The 23,431-nt window shown below is 53.9% G+C and overlaps 1 protein-coding gene across 1 annotated transcript in view; it reads left to right on the top strand.

The window, feature by feature from the left end:
* The first annotated feature begins 14,539 nt into the window (after positions 1-14,539).
* SIX3 (SIX homeobox 3) overlaps positions 14,540-23,431 on the top strand; it is an 11,983-nt gene continuing 3,091 nt past the window's right edge. Inside the window, exons 1-2 of the mRNA XM_025868754.2 lie at positions 14,540-14,652; positions 22,323-23,124. Of these exons, the coding sequence (XP_025724539.2) occupies positions 14,598-14,652; positions 22,323-23,124 (857 nt within the window). The 5' untranslated portion in view covers positions 14,540-14,597. The remainder of the gene's footprint in view (positions 14,653-22,322; positions 23,125-23,431) is intronic.

The raw sequence follows: 23,431 nt of genomic DNA, 5'->3' as shown, positions 1-23,431 counted from the left end.
GTGGCCTGGCCCTTAGGGTGATGGCAGCCTTCCCCTTAAGCCAGGGACAACCTGGCTCACCTGTCCCTGGCTCAGTAGATGACAGGACCCAAACCCCATGAGGAATTGTTTCTGTCTCTTTCAAAGACCCTAACATTGTCCGAGGCAGAACCAGATCCCCCCTGTCTGGGTGTTTGATTCCCTGACCGATAACCTCGCTCAGCTCATGAGTGGGGAGAATGAAGTTGAGATCGGATTTATGCAAAAGGCGATTTCTAAGAAGAAGATGCCACAAAGGTGAGTCCTTAGATTAAATTACTGGCTCCTGTGAAGCCAAAAAAAAAAAAAAAAAAAAAAATCCTGGTCTTCAAAACTTCTGATTGTGGACCTGGGGAAACCTGTTGCCTAGATCTGAATGAAGTACTCTCCACTCCCTTGATCCCCCAGGCCTGGCCTGCTGACCTTCTAGGAAATGAGAAGAAGAGAAAGGCAAACAGCATCCATAGGTTTTCAAACAGACAAACAAGGGAATCTCCCAGGGCCATGAGAGAGGGTGCCTGTGTCCTTAATCCTGTTAAATTCTTCTATGAACTATCTAAGCAACTAAAAGTACCAAGCTCTGTGGATTTAGTCACTCGAGGAGCTTATGTTCTTCTAACCTCAAGTTCAAATGGCTCTCATGACACAGCTTCCCAAATCCCTTGCCCTTGCTTGTCTACATGTCTCAACGGAGCCCTTGGAAAGATAGTGCAATGTTTTCAACAACTCACAGCATCCTCCCTACCATCCCTTGAGCACTCAACATCTTCCTAGTTATTTCCAAACTTCCCTGAGACCTCAGGAAAGAACATGATAAACTCATTCACTTACGGGTAGTAGCAACTAATAAGAACTACAACCCCCACCCTGTAAAAGATTTAAGCTAAAGATTCCATACCCCAGTGTGAGCTCTTAGTTCCTAATTTGTTATAGACAATCTAACCCAGACCATTCTCTTCTGAGAACAAGTCCCCACCCACATAAGGACTCAGTCCTCTTGGTCGACTTCCAACCCAATAGAACACACAAACTCTCTCTGTAGGGAGTTTAGAGTTGGCCAATAGAAAACTGAGTTGGGGGGTCTGCTGGTCATGTTATGTGAAAATATATAACTTCTAGAACTGAAGGGGCTTTGGTTCACTATGCACACAAAGAAGCAGAAAATGTCAATCAGCAGAGAGGCATGAACTAAGCAGAGGCAAGAGTGAGTGAGGGTGAGAATGGCCACTTCTCTTCTAGTCCCAGACCTTTCTGAAGCAAGTACTCCTGCTGTTTGGCTCTGAGGTACAGTTGTATCCCTAACTGAATGTCCCCCATCATTGTAGTGACGCTACTTGGACTGGGTTTCTCTTGCTTCTCCTACTTACCAGGACACTCCTTGAGTTCCTCACAGGGCTGGGTCCTACAAAGGTGCCCAGTGATTCTTTGTGCAACATATGAGTGATGTCAATTCACACAAATATAGAAATGGAGGCTTTTACAGATTTTAGATTGTTAGACAATTAGATTGTTGAGCCTCTATGTGGCCGAAGACTTACACTTGTTGGAAGGGTCCCTGAGGTCTAGGAGACAGATAAGACAGTTACTCAACCCAGGAGACAGGAGGCCAAGCCTAAAGGAGAAGAAAAGCCAAGGATGATATCAGGGAAAAAACAGGAGAGCCCCGGAGGAATCTAGAAGCAGGTATCAAGGTTAGAGTTTGGGTGGGGCTTTAAGGAACAGGAGTAAACCCAAAACATCCCAGTCTTGAGCATCTGGCCAAAGATGAACTTGGCTGGCACAGTTTTGGGTCCTACCAGTCCTTCCCCTTGGCTTCAGTTACCCTTTCTCAATTCCTTTGACCTTCAAACATTGATTGTAAAATCCACGTGAACTGTTGACGATGTCCTCGTTGGAACCCATCTCAAACACATGCGAATCAACAAGTTCTCTGTTGACTGCGGTGGGCAAGGGCTGATTCCTCTTTGGAGCACACCCCAGGGACTAGGAAAAGGTAGAACCCGAGTGAGTGAGCCACATTCAGGGATGAGTGAGTGCCTACAGGCTGCTCCCCCCGAGAGCGGCATGGTGGTGGTGGACATGTGTGCACACAGGGGAGGAAAATGGCAGGCTTTTTAGGTGGTGATCTGAAGGATGACCATATACTCTGAAAAGAGATGGCTAAGGAGGCAGGAGAAATGACTCTTTCAGCCAGATGTCTCAGATACCTCTGAACCACCCCATTACAGCCAACATTTAGGAGCCGGGATTTATGATTCAGAATCAGGTGGGTTTTTTTTTTTGTTGTTGTTTTCTTTTGGTTTTTGGTTTTTGTTGTTGTCGTTTTCTTTTGGTTTTTGGTTTTTGTTGTTGTTGTTTTGTTTTGTTTTGGGGGGCAGGGAGGGGGAGGTGGGGAGAAGTCCTAGTGATTTTAAGTCCTGGAGGAGAAGCGTAAAAGCTATTATGGAGAGGGCTGAGTGTACAACTGGATTACAAGCCTGCATGGAGCGGGGTCTGGGGACTGGTGGGGGGGGCACAGTCTCCCACTTAATTAGAGTAACAAATTGCTCATACCTGGCATACTCTCTGAGTAGGAAAGTAGCAAAAAATGGAATAAGAATCAGAATAAAAAAGAATTAGCCGATATCAGATGTTTTCTCCTTGGTTTCTGCTTGCCCAGGTCTGACTGGTATAGCTTATAATTAGTCTCTGCTTGCAGATGTGTGGTTCCAAAGACTTGTGGATTAAGGAGAAACTCTAGAATTTCTCAGTACCTGACAAGTTGTAACGTGAAGAGCTACACTTAGTCCATTAAAGATTTTTCACAGTGACATTTGAGTGCAGCTTGAGAAATATGCCACCTTGCCATTTATCATTTTCAGGGCACGGGTGTCGGAAAAGAGGTTGCTATGAAGAACAAAACAAAATGGATTGCATGTGTAGAGGTGAGCTGGCGAATACTGATAAATGTACTTCACTGAATGTCAGCAAATGTCACTTGAGAAGCCATTTGCAGCTACCATAACAGCCTCCCAAACCCAACAAAGAGTAGCAAAAACAGGCAAAATGAACTGGGCGTCTTGCTTCCACATGAATAAGCAATCAGCCCTCTCAGAAGTTACACCAGAAAGTTGCTAAACTTGATAGAAGAAGCTTTTCCACCCATACTGACACATGCTAGAGATTGCTACTGAGGGTTGGAGACCTCGTGAGGACATCAGCACCATGGCTCGGGGAAGGACCCAATAACCCCTTCTGTCCCAGGTGGGTGCCTTCCTTTTGTGTGCAGAGAGACTTGCTTGTCTCCTAGGCCCACTGGCTGGGTTTTTCCCATCCCCTCCTCTTGCAGCTTTTGCTGATTCTGTGGACCCCTCCCCTGATTCTGGTCTACCCTCCCTTGCATGTGACCCGGGAGCGGATGAAGATGTGATCTGGGTACCAGGACTTGAGGGTGCAGTCCTCATGTGCCACATCAAGAGAAGACCCAATGTACCACCCTTGAGCCAGACTGGCCATCTCTTACTCAAGAAAGGGCTTTTCAGTGTGTCCTCTGGTTAGTATGAAAATGCGAGTAATGGATTCAGCTTCTGTTTTATTCTTGGTGACAGGGCCAAAACTTTGCCTACGTGTGATTTAGGATTTCTGGCAGCTAAGGCCAAGTTTTCTTCGGAATTCAGCTGGGGTCGAGGTGGTCCCCTCTTCCTCCTCAGCTTGGTGAGTCTCCATAGCTGACTACATGGAGGCAAAGGGGAAAGAAGATCATATTCTCAGAAAAGCTCTCCAGGGAAATGTGAAACTAATTAAAAGAAAATTCCAGCCCCTGTTCCGTTTTTAATCTCTGGGGGCTCCTCCTCCTCGACATATACACACAGGGTCACCCAATACTTTTTTCCTCCTTTAGACCAAGAATCTTACAGAGTAGCTGGAATTTGTCTGCTTTGTAAATACACCACACGCACGCACAAGCGCATCGCCCACACCAGTTGAGGTCAGTTCAGCTTTCGCTGGAGCGATTCTGTGGTATAGGGCTCCCATACAAGCAGCCCTTTATTGAACATGTATCCCAGTCTCTGTCCCTCAGTGTGCCAATGGACACACTTCCCACACTTCCTTCTTCACACTCTTCTGCCGTATGTTTAGCCTGTGTATGGTGGAGCCATACACAGTATGGCTGTGTGGAGTATCATTTTACAGCCCGGACAAAAATGGCCTCTAGGGAGAGCAATCTTCCCTCTGATGAATTTAGAGAGATGGCACATGGAGGAGGGGTGGGAGGGCTGGCTCCTCTTCAGCTGCACACATTGCAGAATGTTCCAGAATCCTTAGTGTTTCCTCCTTTTCAATTAGGTGCCTCCCATGGAAGGGCCTTCCCTTAGGTCTTGGAAACTCAAAAGGCATCTGTTTATGAAGACTGAATTGCCCTCACCTTGTTGACTTTCCTGCTTAGTTTAGGAAGAAACAGTGGCTTATTTAGAAAAAAAAAAAAAGGAAAAGAAAAGAAGCAGCAGAAGAAAGGCAGATTTCTGGAGCAGAAGTGGAGTGAGGGCCAAATGGAGGGGGATGGAGACATGGTATGTTTCGTTCGGGGTGGGAGCCTGGCACTGCTTTCTCAGCTGAGGCACTTTCTAAAGACCCTCTCTGCTGTGCCCTAATGGGAATCGCATGTCCCAGGCCCAAAGACCTAATAAAGCATAAAAACACATTCTGAAGAAAAGATAATACGGATGTCGATTTCCCCCTTTGCCAAGATTGTTCATTTTTCCAGTCATGGTAGTTTAAAATCTGTATCTTAAAGCTCCAACTAATAAGCATCTGTTTCCAGGAGAGGAAAAAAAAAAAAAACTGTTCATCCTTGATTAATATCACCCAAATCCTGCCATTGCTGGAGGCCAGAGCTGTGTGAAAACCTACCTTCCTGTTGTTGTGTCTTTAAAGAACAAAACCAAAAGTCCTATAGACAAGGGTAGCCAATATTTTCTCTGTCTCTTAGATGAGAAAAAGCGAAGCTAGGTTGGGTGAGCCACTTCATCCACCCGCTAATTAGTAGCACCATCAGGTTTCCTTGTTTCTAATCCACAGGCCATTTTCAGTGGACTCTGCTCTGCTCTGTGTATAAAAACCTAACAAGCCCCCTTTCACCATTTTGCATTCCAAGTTGTTTGGAACAAAACATTAAATTGGTACCATAAGAGAAAGGTTTGTTAAAAATAGGAGACCTCTTAGAATTTCAATAATCCTCTCATTCTTGCGAGACTGTGAACAAGACTTCAGTACAGGGAACATTTGCCGGTAAAGAAATGTCCTCTGAGTAAGAACCCTCACTCCCTGGTATCAACAGGCATCATTTTATCAGCCCTAGACATCATCTTAACTTCAGCCTAACTGAGGAAGAGATACAACATTAACAGGGGAGAGAAATAAGAGAGGTTCAAGTTAACACAGCAGGCAGGCCATCCTAAAAACAAATGTTTAGAGGAATTTATTATCAGCCTTCTAAATAATTTCATTCATTTAAGGAAGCACTTTTAAATGCCTATGTTATGTCAGACCTGTCACTGTATCTTAACTGGATACCAAATTTACTTCTATGTCATTCTCCTCACCATCTCCAATCATACTGAACTCCCAAGGCTCAGCTCAAGCCCCACCACTTCCAGGAAGCCTTCTGAGATTTCTCCCATGCTTCCCTCCAGTGTGCTCCCAGACAGGACACCCACAGAACAGCATTGTTCTGTGCTACTGACCTGTGGATGTTCCTCTCCCCCAACGAGTATCAGCTCCCTGAGAAAAGGGCCTCTATCTTATCTCAGAGATGGTTTTCCCTAATATGCTCCTTGAAAGGGGATTTATAGCAACTGAAAGCAGGGTTATCTTTCACACACTTGAGCTCTAAACCACCTTGGTTTAAATATATGAGAAACAGCCTTCTCCTCCTTGGCTATTGGTAGTATTCAGCATTCAGTGAAGGGGGAAGATGTGGGTGAGGGAGAGGTAAGAAGGTGTCCTGTCTCCATAATATGGGCCCTCTCAGCAGTGGAGGCAAAATCAAGAATGGGTAATTTGCGTTCCGTCAAAGAAGATGGTAATCGTGTAAATCTGGTCTTTGCTGGCAGGTGTCACCCTTTTTGATACACTTTTAAAACAGTTTTCCCCACCTCTGTGTCAAATATGCTTTAGAAACTTGGGGGTAGACTCCTCATCCACATATATTTTGCTAGAAATGGGGAGAGTTCACATTTTCTTTTCTAGAACTGTCAGCACTGGGGCACCCAAGCTTCTTAGTACACTAATTTTCGTTATTTCCTTGAAGGAAAAGTAGGAATCATTGCACTACCCTTCCTTTATCTGTGCCCAAGTAATCACCGGGGAGAGAATACCCACCGCTTCCCCCAAAACAGTACAGTGAATTTTACTGTTGAAAACGAAGATTTTGCGTGGGGGTTACAAACGTTAATAACTTTTGACGGAAAGACTTTCTTTTTTCAATCAGGAATTCAAAGATGCCGTTCATGCCTTCTAACACCTGTTGTTTTCATATAGGCCTTTCAGGGAAGCACCTATCCTAAATTTTTTCTGTCTTCTTAAAGCAAAAAGTCCCCCAAAGCGGGCAGAATGCATCGCGTCCGAGTTGAAAGTGGGGACGGGAAAAGCTGGGCGGACAGTCCCTTGGTAAGTGCGCGGAGTCTAACAATCTGGTGTAACTATTATTTTTTTTTCCTGTTGGGCCCTTAAAAACACACACACACATACACACAAACCTCACCTAGCATAATTCAAAATAACCTTTCTTATCATGCCAAATGTTTCGTTTCAGTTCCTGTAATATTTACTTGTTTCCCTACTCAGGGGGAAAAAATCTGTCTCGATTTTAAGAAGAAAAAGATCTTTAAAGTTTCTAAATGTAAGAATTGTTCAAAAGTTCTTTCCCTCTCAAATCGGCATCCAGAAAAATATATTTACACATTCACTTCCATCTGGTGTGAGAGCAGAATTGCCGCTTTTGCTCAAAGGAGAAAGTTTTTGAAATGACACAAATCTATGGATGTGCGTGTTTTTAGAATTAAGACGCTTGTTTCACTGTTGTGGTGGGATTTCCTTCTAGGGGAATCTGCCGTGGGGGATGTACCCCGTCAAGGGAGCATTTAAAGAAATTTTAATATCCAAACAAAAGCAGTATTACCATTGCCCTCCACTCCCACCCCCAGAGGAAAAACAATTAATAATTTGCATATGCTCCTGACACAAATTAAAGACAAAGGGCCCCTCGCAGACTGTGGTTAACATGCAGCCCTCTGCAAGCTGCATTTGCCCCAGCCCAGCACTGTTCTTGCTTTCAAATGAGTAACGTTAAGCTCGGTAACTAAAAATAGTGGTTCTGGGCCCTCTGGCCTAGTCCCTCGGTAGAATCCTGTGTCCCCAGTCAGAAACATCTCTCAATCTCTCCAGCAGCTTCTAGGCAAAAAGAACGTATAGTTCCAAGGGGAAAAAATACGTATATACTTTGCCCTTTTTATTTTAATGGCCAAACATTGTAATGCTAGCTAAATAGAAATTCTTGTCTGTTAATAGGTTCCTTTAGTTTGTAATAAATAGGAATGCTAATGACTAAAATTTGGTATTTGGTATGCATTAGCTTTTGTGAGCTTTTCTTTACAGTCCTCATTGACATGCAATATGGCAAGCTTCCTTTGAAACATATTTATAAAATAACTACAGTATAATTAAACCAACAAAGCCATCTTTTAAGTAAGCTTAATAGCTTGGGTTTTTTTTCACCTCAGTAAAAAATTATTTTAAAAAGAAAAATAGTTATGCCTCAATCCCACTGTATATGTTATTCTGTGCATCTAATATTTCCTTTGCATCTACAATCTATGCATATCTAATTCTTTTTGACAACTATGATTACTAATAAAGTTCTCATGAAAGATATGCTTCATATCTTCTTCTACAAGAATAATGTTTTTTTGTTAATGGAAATTGTAACATATCTTGACAGATACAATATAGAAGATGTGCTTTTTTTAATTGTTAATATTGCCGTGCTGAACACACAGGAGCAGATCAACAGATATGGCAGGTAATAATCAGAGTGGATGCTTTTTTGAACAAAGTAACTAAAAATATTTTATTGATATAAAAGCAATAGATAAATAAAAGCAATTATGTTTAATTTTGCTTTCGGTATGCGAACAATTTTTGGTGGTGGTTGCCGCTGCTACCGGCGGTGTTTAGCAGAGGAGGAAGCTCAGGAGCGCGGAGTGCTCGGCACAGAAGCGGCTCAGCCTTCTTGCAGCCAAAGGGTCCTGCGAGCCACCCTCTCCCCGCTCTCGGCTGCCTCAGGCTCCCAGGGGCGCGGGGCGCGGCCGCATGCGAATTCGCAATGCTCAGTGGCTCAAGTTCACCAAGTTTTCCTCAATTTTGCAAACCATTGCCCCATCTCCAAGCCTCGCGGTTTAAGAGCACAAGATTTCCAAAAAGGAAAAACTCAAAAGACACCAGGCGCAGGACCGGAGCAAGTGGAGCGGGCTCCGGCCGCTTCTGCGCCTCCCGGACCCCTGCCCGCTCCGCTCTGCCCCACGCGCCTCGCTCCCGTCTTTCTCTCCGAAACTCTGTCCTCTCCGCCGAGGGGCTGCCAGGCCCCCCAACCCACCCCCCGCGCGGAGAATAAACACAGTTGACATCACTGTTATAATCTTTATTTAAAAAAACTGTTTCCAAGGTTACAAATTACCGTGCCTCGAATGCAACAGGTTCCTCCGAAGCGGTATCATTACAGATTAACTGTAATGTGCAGGATTAGAATAAAAGCATAAGGGATTAGGTAAAAGGGGGGACGCTGGAGAAAGAACGCCGGAGCGCATCTCGACGAGCCGGCGGTGGAAACCGCGTAGACGCTCGGTGTCCGGGCGCCGGGGCTCGCCGAGCTGGAGTCCGCTCGGCGGCTCCCGGGCCCCGGAGCGGTCAGGGGCGGCGGCCAGGGAAGGGCCAGCGCGGCCGGAGGCTGCGGGGCGATGCTTCCTGGGCGCCAGGGACTAGGGACTGGGCCCCCGGGCTCGGGCAGGCTAGGGGCCCGGAGGCCGCAGAGGCGGAGGCTCGGGCGGGCCTCTGACCCGGCGGGGGCCGCGGGGAGTGCCGCGCCCGGGACACGGTTCCACCGCCGTGCGAAGCAGCCGGAGTGCAGCGACGGGGACAGCACGCCCACACGGGGGTCAGCGGGCTTATCGGTGTTGCTGACCCCGCCTTCAAGGTCCAGGCCTGATGGGGGCCCCTTCCGGCGTCCTCGTCTAGCCCCCGCACGGCCGCCGCGCTCCTGCCGGGCTGCGGCTGGGGGCCAGGGGGCCCGCCGGCCGCTTCGGAGCCCAGCACTTGGGCCTTGGCCGCCCGCCGAGGCCGAGCGCCCCATTAGGCCACGTCCCCGGTCCGCCCGACCCCTGCCCCGGAGCTCCAGACAGGCCCCAGAGCCCCTTCGCCCCCTCGCTCTGCTTCCTGTGGGGCCAGAGCTCGCCGTGCTGGCCCCAGCAGGACTCGGGCCTGCCTTGGGCCACCGCCTTGGGCGGCGGACGCAGCCCCGAGGGCTGTTTGCGTGTCCGGGCGGAGGGCGCGGGGCCGGGAAAACAAACAGGGCGGGCGCGGAGGCTGGGGGGCGACTGGCTGGGGGCTGGAAGGAAGTGCGCAGTGTGGCAGGAGAGCCGAACAAAGCCCTCACGGGAGCCCCGTCACCCCGCGGTGACCCCGGGCCCGCCCCGCTGAGCCGCGGAGCCCCGGGCCCTAGCCTCGGAGCAGGCCGCGCCGCTCTGCCGCCGCACGCCAGGCCTCTGGGCCTCCACCGCCGCCCGAGCCCGGGCTCTCCTTGGGTCTGGCCTGCCGAGCCCGCGGCCGGCCCAAAGGCTCCGAGGATCGCTCGGGCGGTAGCCACCAAGGCCAAAAGTGCGAGGCTGGGGACGGGGGTGACTCCATGCCGAGGTCCTCCGTGAGGAAACGGGGTGATTCCGGGGCCGCTAGAGCCACAGCTCTGCCAGCAGCCCCAGAGGGGCTGAGTGGGCTCCCGAGTGGACCACCAAATTCGCCGAGGTTCCTGCTTCGAGGGGAAGGGCCCCGGCTGAGGAGGCGGCAGGAGGGGACTGTCGCAAACAGCTGTTCCTCATACATATTTCATTACACAATCAGATAATGCGTCCCACTACCTTCTCAATTATTCACAGATAAACATTTTCAAGACGTTTTGACATCTGTCTTAGTGCCTGCTATTAATTTAGTAATCACTGTAGTTAAAAATGTATGGGATTTTTGCCGTCAGAGCACCTCCTCTCGGGCGCGCGGGCCCAGGGTTGGGCTGCGCCTGGAAGCCTGGGCCCTCAGGACGTGAAGACACCTTTGGAGGTGAGACGGCCTCTCTATCGCATTGACACTGTTAATAGACGAGATTAAAAGCGGTACCTGGTTATTTTATTTTCTGGTCGAAGGTGGTGGCTGTCCACTCCCCAACCCGCATACACCGCCCCTCCCCGCTTTCCCGCCCCAGCCTCAGACCCGACAGCGAAGTTCAGTCCTTTGCCCGGGGCAGCGGAAATGGTTAGCTTCTATCTCGGCAGAGGGTTTTTGCGGAGGAAGAGGCGGGCAACTCCACTGGGCTCATTTGGAGAGAGAGACAGAGAGAGAGACAGAGAGAGAGAGAGAGAGGGAGAGAGAAACAGAGACGGGGTGGGGGGGGGGGAGAGACAGAAACTCACACCATCACTAAGAATTGCTTACAACAACAACCAAAAAACTAAAAACACGGTGCTCTCCTCTCAAGAGGTCACAAACCTCCGCGGTTTTGCCCCGAGTCCCGTGGCTCCAGCAGAGATGACCAGGGCTTTTAGGAAACACAGAGAAAAATAAATTCGCTCCAGCGACTGTACATGGGGCATTTAGGGCTCTGAGGAACCGAGCTGCTTTTCTGCTTGAGTGATGAATGTTGCAATGACTTTACCTACCTACACGCAATTTTATAAATCACACAAGAGTTTGAAGAATCTTATAGAATTAACTGGTAAGCAAAAGCAAACATCTTTAACTCTAAAATGCTGTTTGTTATGTATTATTAGAAAGGCTCTAAAGAAACTACCCAAAGAGGGGAGAAATGTCCCCAAGGTAAAGGAGTTTCCTTCTTTGTGCCACAAGTCTCAGCTACAGGGAATGACAGTCACTCTGGGTTTGGGAGTGACGGTCTCCTTCTTACTCATTTCTCTCTCTTTCTGTCTTAGTCTCTCCCCGAGGTGTGTCAGCAGGTGGACTCTTACTAGGGAATAAGGAAAAGCAAACCCGGGGAAAGAAAAAGGTCTTGGAAGAAACTGCCCTTCCAAGGAAGATTGAGTCTAAAATGATTTAATGATTTTCACTCTTTATTGTTAGAACATCTCCAAGAACAAACTTACTACAATTTCCAGGAATCAAGTGTATCTTTGGGAAAAATTCAAAGGACACAGTGTTTGTCCCCCAAAGGAAAGAACTTCTTCCCTACTCATACTCCTAAGCCCACTCCATTTCTAGGGCAACTACATTTGTTTAAAAGTGTCCTCCTGCTGTGTTTTCCAGATGGTTCATCTCTTCTTCAGGAGACAGACCTTCCTCTGCCCCTTGGAGGGTGGTCATCCGACTTGCTGGCCCAGAATGTCCTCTTTTTTCCTTTTTCCTTTTTTTTTTTTTTTTGTCTAAAAGAATCTTCCCAAACTCACTCTCTACTTTCAGAGAAAGAGAGAGTCGGGGAGGGAAGTGAAGTGTAAGGGAGGGCACCATGGCATCCAGTGTGCCTGCCTCATCTGCAGTGAGACCTCGGTGGCTGGAAGGTTTGCCCGGAACTAGGCAGGCAAACGGAGTTGAAACCAAAAACAAATCTGTGCACTTGTTTGGGCTTTCTAGGAGAGCTGCTCTGAGAATGACTCCCTCCTCTTCAATCCCCACCCCCACTGGGCAGGGACAGAGACTTCTGCCTGGGACAGGGGAGGAGGGGGTCAGAACTTCCCAATATCTCACTAAGAAAAGTAGCTTAATAAAAATAATTCGGTGTTCTTCAGAGTGTTCTTTTGCGGACTTACTTTACACAAAGGCGACTGTGCTGGAAGTGAAGGCAGGACGGTGTGGAGCTGAGCTAACCTTTTTAAAGATTAAATTTAGCATAAGAGGAGTGGTAGGGGCAAAATCAGGGCCCTCCCACTTCGTGAACCTGATTAGGGCCCAAGGTTTGTATTAGGTATTAGGGGCACATTAGGTATTAGGTGCTCACTGAGTGATGCATCCATGCTCTCCACCCCATCCTCCTTCAGAATGCAATCTCCTAAACCAATAATAATAACAAATAAACCATCCCGGTCCAAATGAACCTTTCCTGGATTGCCTTCTTCTGCGCGTCTCCAGCCCAGCTGGGAGGAAGGGAAAAGGGTCAGCTTTGGGGTGGAGGAGGTGCTCTTTGTAGTCTCCTGGACTTGACCTGAAACCTTTCACCCAGTCGGCTCAACAAAGTTTTTCCCTCGGGAGGCAACATCCCTCTAGCAGGAAGCCCTGGGCTTCGAAGCCTGCATCCTCCATCGGCCCGGCCCTCGCTCCCGGTGTGTGGTTTCCTGTACGTATGCCCCATGTGGCTGGGGTCACTCTGCAACGGCACTGTGGCTTTTGTCAGCAACTGGACAACTGGGGCCATGCGCTGGAATGATTCTGTCTGTGGACCCTTCTTTTTTCCTCAAATTCTGTTCTTAGTGTTCCTCTAATTGCACCGTGTGTATTCGGATACAACTGCATGTACGTTCCATATACCGTCAGGTGACTCAGCTTAAGCCTGACGTGTGCGACCCAGTGGATCTGCTTGGGGAGGAGGAGGTGTGCAAATGCAAACTCAGGGCTTTGGGTGGGATGCGAGGTTAATAGGGCTTCCTAGCCCTGGGGTCCTCTAGGCCTCTCTTACATCTCCATCTGCCCAACTTCTTCACATTCCAGGAAGAGGCAGACCCTCCGACGATCGATCCTGAGCCTTGCTCCCTTCTGGAAGGGTCGAAACAGCGTCTGGGACTTGTCTCGGCGAATTTTGGCGGGGCCTAGCCAAATGGGGGGGAAGGGTGGGGACGGGGTCGCCAGGTCGCCTCGAGGCTCGCAGCCACACCCCACCTCCAGGCCACCAAACGGACGAAGGAGCCCCGGGATCCCGGGGAAGGTGCAGGACCCAACAGTGGAAGTCCCGGCGCCTTGGGGAGGGGGGGAGCGATACGCGTGTTTGGGGGCGAAGCTCTCCACTTAGGCCTCGGGAAAGCAGCCGTATTTGTAACTGGGAACTTGCCTGGGCCCGCCCCCTCGGCCCCTCCTCCCGCCCCCACCTCGGCTCTGGGAGCTCAGCCTAATGCGGGAGCGCGGGGCCTCGCCACCCCAAGCACCCAGGACCACGCCATCTCTTAGAGCCCTTGGAGTGGCCTAGAGGGCTGGAGCGGGGAGAAGGGTGGCCAAGGTCGTCCTGCATCATTCCAGCGACATATACCTCTGCTGGGAGCCGCTTTGCGAGCCCGCTCGCCTTCGGGGGCCCGCTAAGCGCTGGCCTGGGGCGTGCGGGGGTGGGGATGGGGGTGTGTGCGTGCTTGCCTGCGGCTGCAAGCGATTCTCAGATGGAGCGTGCGGGGACTGGTGCCTTCCTGGAATCCTGTTGATGTGTTTTCTCATGAGCGTGAGGGAGAAAGATGCGGACTTGCGTCTAACTTCAGGTCAGTTTGTTCGTAAAAGGCCATTGTCAGTCCATCAGTCGGTGGGTCTGTCTCTCCTGCCCAATCGCATAAAGTGAGGCCACCTCTCCCCCCACCTTCCACGCAGCCTCCCAGGCCCGGCCAAAGGTCTAAGGCCCAGGGGGGCGGAGGGGAGGGAGCTGAGGCCTGGCGGGTGAGGCCCTGAATCTGTGCCCCGTGTTTTGATCCTAAGGCCCAAGATGCCCAGGTGCCCACTCGGGGTGAAGCTATAAAACCTACGTGGGAAAAGGGGACTCAGAGAGCTACCCCCACACTCAATGCAGGTTGAAGTTCCAATCTCAGCGAGCGTTGGACCTGCAGACCCAGCCGGGGATCCAGATTGGTGGCGGCGAAGGAAAGGGGGATGGGGTAGTTAGGTTGATCTAGGATGGAGGTGGAGATGGCAGGAGGGGAAAAAAAGAAAGAAGACTGGGTGGGGTTGTGGGGTGGGGATGTGGAGCGGGGATGGAGTTGGGGCAGACTCAGATAGCAACGGCTTTTCGCCCAGCTTTGGGGAGGTGCGTTGGGCTGCGCCGTTACCAACCCCCCCCCCGAAAATAAAGCTAATGATGTAGTAATTTAGGAGGGGTGAGGGGCTGGGCGAAAGGAGGGAGGGAGGATGGGGAAAGCGCGCCCCAAGAGCGAAGGCAAACAGCTGTGGAGGCGCTGCCCAGGGCTCAGGCTTCCCAACAGGTTAGCTAGACTGGGATCCACCCGGCATTTCGCAGGAAAGGGGGGGGGAGGCTGAGCGAGAGGGGGAGAGAGCCTCAGAAGAGGACAGAGGGAGGGAGGGAAAGAGAGAGAGGAGCGAGAGCGCGCGCTGCGCGGTTTAAAAGGAGACACTTACACTTCCTAATGAATATTTATCCGCCGCTGCTTCCTGCTCCCGGCTTCCCTTACCTTTCCGCAGGTAAGATCTTCCCTGAGCCGCAGCCCTGGGGGCCCTCCCAACTCCCCCAGTCATTCTCCGGGCACCGGTGGCCCGGCGGAAGGGCTCTTGACAGCCGCGGAGTGGGGGGAGTAGGGGGGCTGCTCCGCTCGCTGCTCGGCTTGGGAGCTGAGGCTCGCGACCCCGCACTTGCAAGGACCGCGTGCGTGGGCAACCTGTGCGGAGTGGGTGTGAGTGCGTGTGTGAGCGTGGGTGACAGAGGGAGGATGTGCGCCCGCCAGCGCGCGCGCCCTTGTTTCCCGCGCGCTCCGAGGACATTTTCCGACTTTTCACTCGGACGCCCGGGATTTCTTGCCTTTGCCTTTCTCCCCTTCCCCCTCCTCCCTCCGGTCGCCCCCTCCAACTCCCCCACCCGGGGCTGCCAAGAAGCTCTCCTTCGGGCTATTGTACAGCTGGCGCGGGCTCCCCCGGGCCCGATCCCGGGTCTCCCATAAAAGAGGGTGTATAGTTGGGTTTCTGCCGTAACCCCCACACAAAGGCCACCGGGCCGCGGGGTCCCCCGCCCCCTTCCTGTCGGCTCTGCTCTTGAGATGCTGTGGCGCGTCCTCCCCTCCCCAGCCCCCCCCCCCCCCCCCCCCCGCCCCCGCTCGCTGCCACACACACACCTTGGGGTATCAGGGCTCACAACGGAGCTAAGGGTGATTGGTACCTAGGGGTACTGGGTGGAACTTCACGGGGCCCGCCAGCCAGCAGTCCTGGGCTGGAACTGGGAGCCCGAGGACCCCCAGGGAGAGGGCGCCTCTCACCACCACCATCACCACCACCACCACCACCTTCCCCACCTTCACCTGAGGAAGGAGCACAGGGAATTCGGGGAGGCCAGGGGGGAATCTGGTAGGGAAAAAGGAAGGAGGCCCGGATGGAGGAGAAGAATTTTTAAATGGACTTACCCGGCCACCTGTTGGGAATCCATTTGGGGTCAGCCGGCTCCGGAGCTGCTCGAAGTGGACACACAAAATCAAAAGCCGAAGTTGGAAAAAGAAAATTCTTTCTCTGGCCTTCCCCTGGCGCTGCCAGTTAGGCTAGCAGCTCTGCGCTAGAGTTAGGCGGCTGTAGAGCAAAAAGCAGCTTTGCCAGGTCCCCCGCTACGCCTGTTCCCCCCCTCATCCCACCACTCCGAGGCCGGGGGCTCTGAGCCCGCGGACTCGGCGCTCAGGGCCCAGCGCCGGCCGTTCGGCTTAAGCCGGGACCAGCTTTCTAAGCCCTGCTCAGAAGTCAAGAGCCGCAGCAGCGCCGCCTCAGCGCGGCCTTTCATGACGCGGTCGCTCCTTATTCTTGTGCCTCGGCCTCTCTGGTCGCCCCCGGACAAAGCCACCGGAGCCTGGCCGCTCCCTTCCCGCTAAATCCCCTTCGGGGTCAATGCGCTACCAGCACCGGGCCGCGCGCTTCTCCAGCCAGCCGTGTGGCTCTTAAAGAGCCGTACCTCCCCCCCCTCCCCGTCCGTCCTGCGCGCTCCCCCGACCCCCGCCTCCCCGCCCCTCTCCTCTGGATCTAGCCCCCCACGCCGACGCCTTAGGTCCCTGCTGCCCCGACCCAAGCCTGCGGACGCCTAGCCCCCTCCCTTCACCTCCTCCCCTGAGCAGTTGGTGGGCCTGGCCTTAGGGCCATAGGGCTGAGTTTTACCACCCCCCCCCCCCCCCCCCCCCCGCTTCAGGTCCACTTTCTCTCCAACATCGTTCATTCCTCGCTCGCCTGCTCCTACCTTTGCCCTTTGGATGGATCAAGGCCCAGGCACCGTCTTGCCCAGTGCAGAGATGATCCCTAAAGATCGTCAGTTTGGGCTTGAATTAGGGGGTCCCGGGATGGGAAATGGGGCGGGGCATACCAGTTGAGCTTGGGGAAAGAAAGGGAAGAGGAGCAGACCAGGGGGACTCAGAAGGCTCTCCTATCCCAGCGCCTCGCTGGCCTTTTGGCAGAGGGTGAGGGCTGGCTGGGTGCCACGCATTTCTAGAGGTGGCCACCCTGGAATGGGGTCCTGAAGTTACCAACCTGGCCAGCCTGCTGTGTTTTTGAGGGATTATGGGCTTGTCATAGGGGGCACCTCCAGAAGGCCCAGAACGTGGATCTGAGAGAAGCCTGCTTCTCAACCCCAAAAGTAACCCTTAAAAGCCCAAAAGCTGGGTGTGTAGGGAGGGACCTTGAGTGACAGCTGTCCAGGGAAATGGGCACGGGAGGAGAGAAGAAACAGAGAAGGAGTCTACTCCTTTTTCAGAGGGCTGAAAAACAACTTCTAACTGGGCTCCTTAGATTTGCTGGCCAACCATGTCACTTGCCCCACTGAGAAAATGGGAAGTAGCTGGTGGCTTTGGTCCCCCTAACTTACAGAGTTCTCCCTCTCTTCCTTCTCCTCAAGCCTGTTTTAGTCTCATCTTGCCCTAGCAGCCAGGAGGTCCTGTACAGGGTGGCCCTGCTTAAATGCTTTCTTTAAGATTCTCAAGGACTGGAAGCATGATTAAAGAGAGATCTGAGAAGGCTTGGTTTTCTGGGGCAGGGGAACTGGGACAAGGTAGGCTAGAGCACGTTGCCTTGCCTAGTGCCAACGGAGTTGGACTGTTTGGGGTCTGGGATGGAAGGGCAATGATAGTTTGAGGAGTTGAGTGTGTCCACCCCTTCCCAAATGCAAGCCCTAGCACACCAGTTCTGGCTGTCCCACAGGGATCTCTGCAAAGAAGTAGCCCATCTCCTGGGCAGTGGAGCGCAAAGGAACTCGGATAGGGAGGAGGATGGAAAACTGAGCCTCCCCTGGACATCTGCCCTCTGCCACCCCAACACCAGTCCAGATACTATCTTTAAGGAACTGGGTGGGGTAAATGATCTGAAATTGGCCCTTTTGGGAGAGGTTGGTAGTGCACTCCCTGGACTAGAACCTGAGGCCACAAGTCTCCTTCCCAGCCCCTATCACTCACAACCCCGAAGTCTCCCACCTCTCTCTCTTGGGGCTGGGTCAGCACAGCCAGCTGGGAACGGTTTGTGCCCACTCTCCTGGGCCTGGCAGTGGGAGGTGCGGTGGCCCAAGACAGAGCCAAACTTCTCTTGTTTGAGGATGTGGGGGGTGGAGGGGCCTTCTGCGGGCGGTGGGGCTCATTAGGCAGAGTGGGGTGCCGAGAGGTGCGCAGCGTCGGCCCCGGAGGCCGCCTTTGAGCCGTTGGGGCAGCTTCATTAAGCGGCGCTAACAAGGCATACAAATGCCGGGCCCAGCAGCTTTCTTGCAATGCCGGGGCCTTAGCAGGGCGCCAAGCTAATGAGGGTCACTCAAAGGGGCTGATCAAATATTCAAATTTCCCCGCACGCCAGGAACTTTTATGTGTGGAGAAAGTTGAGGCAACTGAGCTGTGTTTACTGTCCGGGGCGACAATTGCTCCGAGCTCGCGGGTCCCCGGAGGCTAAGGCGGGGGGCGGGGGCGCAGGGAGGGAGCAGTTGTTGTTGTTGTTGTTGTTTTTCATTCAAAGGAAAGTAATCGGGGTCCTTGAAGGGCTTCGCGGCCTCCCCGCCTACGTGCTTCACTCCCCTGCGCCCTCTCCGCTGCCGGCGCCGAGCGCCTCAGTTTGGAGCTTGTGGGGAGGCCCAAGCCACGGGCCACCAGACCAGCCCGCGCCTCCCGAAGTCCTGGGGGCCGGAAGGGCCGTTGCCCCCCAGGACAAACCGGCCTCACGGAGCTGAGCAAGGCGGAGTGGGTGCAGTTGCTCCAGCCAGGAGGCTTGCGGACCCCTTGGCTTCCCGGCAACGCCAAGCAAGGAGTGAGTCTCTCAGGCACCTCTCCTGGTGGAGTTGAGACTGCAGGGCTTGGGGCTGATTTTGTAAATAAATGCCCCGTAGGTCCTAGTACGAGAAAGACACTTGCCAGCCCAAACGCCCTTTCTCCCCGCACCACCTGCACGCGGTCCTGCCGGTTGCCTGGCCCAGGATTAAAGCAGAGAAGGTGGTGGCAATTTTGTGACCTCGGCCTGTACGGGCTCCAAGTCCCAGATCCGGGAGTCTGAACGGCCAGAGGGCACGGGAGACCTACAGGCCCCGCGGGCTGACCCATTCATCCCAATCTCCACGCTCTGAGGGACCCTGATTGCTGGCGCCCCCCTGGGCGCCACCCCTCCAGATGTTCCCCAGGCTCAGCTCCCTTTCCTCAGCTGCCCACTGCCTCGAGCCCCCAGAGCGGCGGGAAAGGCGCCTGGGCCCTGGAACCCGAGGTCCTTCTGCTCCTACGCCCCTCCCAGAGCCTGGGAATTTGGGAGGGGAAGCTTTGGTGCTTCATAGCCCCCTCCCCCACACGACCAGCACTCCTAGACCCGGACCCCACGGAGCCTGCGCTCCCAGCTCCACCGGGAGCTCGTCCAGCCATCCTCGCCGAAGACCGGCCGCCCCGCCTCTCCGCCCCCGCCCAGCTCTCGGGACTTTCAACTTACGGGCTCCCGGCTGCGGGCGTCGTGCCTCGGGCCAGAGCGGAGAGGCGCTGGCGGTCGCGGGGCCGCGAGATGGGCTCCCTGGGCGGCGCGGAGCTCGGTTCTGCGGGGAGCCTCTGACAGCCCGGGGTTGGCCGCCCGCCCCGCGGCGCCCGGCCCTGTCCCAGCGCACAAAGCTGCGCGCCTCGCAGCCGCCCTCCGCCCGGCTTTTGCACTCCCGAGTCGCGGCCGCCAGCCCAGCAGGCGGGGTGCGGCGCGTCGGCAGGAGCCCCGGCCGAGGCTGGGGGCAGGGTGTCGCCGAGCTGAGTCGCGGCCCCACTTGCCTCAATTCTCCTTGAGTGGCGACGGTTTTCGATTTCAGTACTTTCGGCAGAGCCCGTGGCACCTGCCCAGCCTCCCTCCGGGGCTGGCCAGGCAGCGGCGGGGAGAGGCCGGGTCGCCCCCACCCGGAGGCGGGGGTTGTGGGGACGGGGAGGGGACTGGCTGGGTTCACCCGCCCGCCCGGCGCCTGGGTCCTCGGCTCCAGGGGATGCAGTTTCGGGGTCACGAGCTGCTTTCAAAAAGTTGAACACAATATTCGGAAACCCACCCGTAGGAATTCTCCCCCCACACGCGGCACAATACCCACACCCTCCCCTTTTTCATTCCTTCCTCCCCCGCTTCCTCCTCCTGCCCCTTCCCCCTCCCACCCCTCAGCCTATAATCCTTCCCCTACGAGAGAAAGGGATCGGGAAGAAAAGATGAAGCGTCTGTTTTTGTGTCCCAACCTTAGGGCTCTTTCTGGGCCCGCTGTGAACGACCGCCCAGAGCTTCGAAGCTGAACGGAAAAGGACTCACGGTTGGGAGCAAGCTACTTGGAGGGGAGAGATCACCCGAAGTGGGTCTTGGCGGGTCTTCCCTTTGAGCGAATATTTCCCTGCCTCAGTCATTGGGTTTAGGACTGCCGACCCTCGGCTGCCAGGGGCGGAGCGGGCGGGTAGCGGCCCCCTCGCCCAGCCCAGAGCCTCCTTGCCAGAGTAGAGCCTCCGTCCTAGCTTGCACTTCTCTGCCCAGGAGGCCTGGCTCTGCGGGAGTCAAGGCCTAAGCAGGGCCCGAGCTTGGGTTTAGGGGTGGGACACTCACAGCCCCAGTCACGTTAGGTTTCCCATTTAAATTCTCTCTCAATCTCTTTCTCTCCTTCCTCATTGAGATCTCCAAAGTGGTGTGGACTCGGCGCCTTGCCCCCAGATCTGCATCGGAATGTAGAAAAGATCTTTTTTTTTTTTTTTAAAGAGTTTTGAATTCCTCAATGATTTTTCTTCTGGAAAGGCAGCTTAGGATAATTATTTCAGCTTTATTGAGGGCAGATTAGTTGAAGTCTGGACGCTGCGTTTCAATACGCGTTGTACACGGGCCGACAATGTGGGCATTGTTGGCTACTGTGTGTGAACTCATTCAAAATATACACTTTTTAACACCAAAACGAGTCCTGTCTAAATATACACAGTGCTCAGGGGAAAGACGTCTCTGACCCCGACAAATCTGCGTAAATCACACTTCCATAGTTACAGAAGCCTCACAAAGGGAGGCCCGGCTAAAGATGCTGATTACATCTTCTTAAAAGCAACATACCTTAGAATAAATACCCATACCGGCCCTGGGTCAGGGGAGGGTTGCAGTGGCGGGAGGGAGGGAGGGCTCTCTCTATTCTATGGGCCTTTGGGGGTCTGTTTTAGGTTTGTCATGTTACTTTGCTTAGATAAACTTGTTTTATTATTTTTTTTCTTTAGAATATGAGCAAACACGCAATGTTCAGGCCTATCCGATTCTTTGGGGGAAGCCTCCGAAGTTTGAGTGTCCTTCTGGGGCTGGTAGTCAGGTCCAGATCTCGGGGAAGGAGTACAGTAGCGGGCTTGTCAGGGGGCTCCAGAGGGTTCCAGACTTCTCAGCTCCCAGGGGGACACAGCTGAAGTGTGGGGGGAAACAAAGAGGTGGCTTGCTTTTCAATATAAAACGAAGTGTACTGTTGTTATTTGTACTGGTATTTTACAACACAGGTCAACCAGGGAAATCAAGGCTCCTTGACCAGGGGCAGAGTAAAGAGAAGCCGGTGGAATCCAATGCAGATGAAATTGGGGTAAATGTGGCCGATGGTCGTGCCTGGGGGAGACCAGAGCGCTTCGGACACCCTAAGTCCTGGGCTCTGGCTCCCAGGCGTCAGATGCTCCCCGAATCCCAGATCCCGGGAGCAGCAGACAGGGTCAGCTTCTGGTGGGCCCCATGATCTCATCTCTTCTTTCTTCCTGGCCACTATTAGTGCTCACATAGGCAGAAAGAGGAGGCCCAACGTGCACACCATGTGCAAACTGTGCCTGTCTGGCCGGCCCTCGGCCTCTCCTTGAGGGCTGGCCTTAGGCCTTCGGGCGTGGGGAGCCTCTTACTTCCCGACAAAATCCCTCCTTTAATTGCTCATCCCATTCAACAACTCTCCGTCCATGGCCTTTTGAATTTCTGGATCAACTTCTTTGGGGAAGAGGGAAGAGATAGAGAGAGAGAGCGGGTACAGAGAGAGAAAGAGAGAGAGAGAGAGAGAGAGAGAGAGAGAGATAAAGAGGGGGAAGTGGCGAGATTAAGAGTTGCAAAGATTAAAAAAAAAATCTCTTTCTCCCCCTTCTCCCCCTCTCCTCCCTCTCCCCCTCCCCCCTACTCTGGCTAAGTGGTAAAACCGTCCTTACGTTCTCGGTATTGATTGGCAGGGCTGACAGTGATTGGCAGCGGTTGCCGTGGCAACGCCACAACGACACGCCGCAGACCAATAGAAAAGCGAAACAAAATGTTTCAATGCTGCACTCACTGTGGATTTAGGGGAGATATTATGAGGCTGTTGTCATTAGGGCGATTGCTGTGGAATCGCTGAATCTTGACTCGGCGGTGGTTGGCTCTCGCTCTTCTCTCTCTCTCTCTCTCTCCCCCTCTCCCTCTCTCTGTCTCGGGGTCTCTCTCTGCGCGCGCGCACCGGGCCGCTTTCCTTCCTCCCTCTCTATGTGGCTGCGCGGGCGTGTGTGTGTGTGGATGTGTGTGGGGTGTGGGTGTCCCTTACGCCCTTCCTCCTCCCCCTCCTCCTCCTCCTGCTCCCCCCTCCTTTCCTTCTCCTCCTCCCCCCTCTCCTCTCCCTCCTCCCGGTCCTCATCGCCCCTCTCCTCCTCTTCCTCCCCTCTCTCTTCCTCTCCCTGAATTTTCTCCTCTCCTCTCAGGTCAGTCCATGGTATTCCGCTCCCCCCTAGACCTCTATTCCTCCCACTTCTTGTTGCCAAACTTCGCCGAGCCTCATCACCGCTCCCTACTTCTGGCGAGTAGCGGCGGCGGGAACGGCGCGGGCGGCGGCGGCGGGAACGGCGCGGGAGGCGGCGGTGCTGGCGGAGCAGGCGGCGGCGGCGGCGGCGGCGGCGGCGGCGGCTCCAGGGCCCCCCCGGAAGAGTTGTCCATGTTCCAGCTGCCCACCCTCAACTTCTCGCCGGAGCAGGTGGCCAGCGTCTGCGAGACGCTGGAGGAGACGGGCGACATCGAGCGGCTGGGCCGCTTCCTCTGGTCGCTGCCCGTGGCCCCCGGGGCGTGCGAGGCCATCAACAAGCACGAGTCGATCCTGCGCGCGCGCGCCGTGGTCGCCTTCCACACGGGCAACTTCCGCGACCTCTACCACATCCTGGAGAACCACAAGTTCACCAAGGAGTCTCACGGCAAGCTGCAGGCCATGTGGCTCGAGGCGCACTACCAGGAGGCCGAGAAGCTGCGCGGCCGCCCGCTCGGCCCGGTGGACAAGTACCGCGTGCGCAAGAAGTTCCCGCTGCCGCGCACCATCTGGGACGGCGAGCAGAAGACGCATTGCTTCAAGGAGCGGACTCGGAGCCTGCTGCGGGAGTGGTACCTGCAGGACCCCTACCCCAACCCCAGCAAGAAACGCGAACTGGCGCAGGCCACCGGCCTCACTCCCACACAAGTAGGCAACTGGTTTAAGAACCGGAGGCAGCGCGACCGCGCCGCGGCGGCCAAGAACAGGTCAGTGGCGGGCCCGCGGCCTGGCTACCGTCTCTGGAGCCGGGGAGGGAGAGAGGGGTGGGAATGGGGGCGAATGGGGCAGGGTGCCGATGGCTGCCGAGCGCGCGAGAAGCCGCGACCCCCTGGCCAGTTGGAGAAAGTTTCCGCTTGCCCTGAGGCGCAGAAGAGGGACGGGGCAGTGGGATTCTTGACTACTTTGTCCGAGAGGGGCTTTCGGCAGGGTGGAGAGAGAGAGAGAGAGAGAGAGAGAGAGAGAAAATGTGTGTGTGTGTGTGTGTGTGTGTGTGTGTGTGTGTGTGTGTGTGTG

Source organism: Callorhinus ursinus, unplaced genomic scaffold (genome assembly GCF_003265705.2).
Source record: "Callorhinus ursinus isolate GAN/ISIS: 27379988/994484 unplaced genomic scaffold, GSC_fseal_2.0 scaffold10, whole genome shotgun sequence".
Taxonomy (NCBI): domain Eukaryota; kingdom Metazoa; phylum Chordata; class Mammalia; order Carnivora; family Otariidae; genus Callorhinus; species Callorhinus ursinus.
Note: the sequence above shows the minus strand (reverse complement) of the source record. Positions and strands in the feature narration are given on the sequence as shown.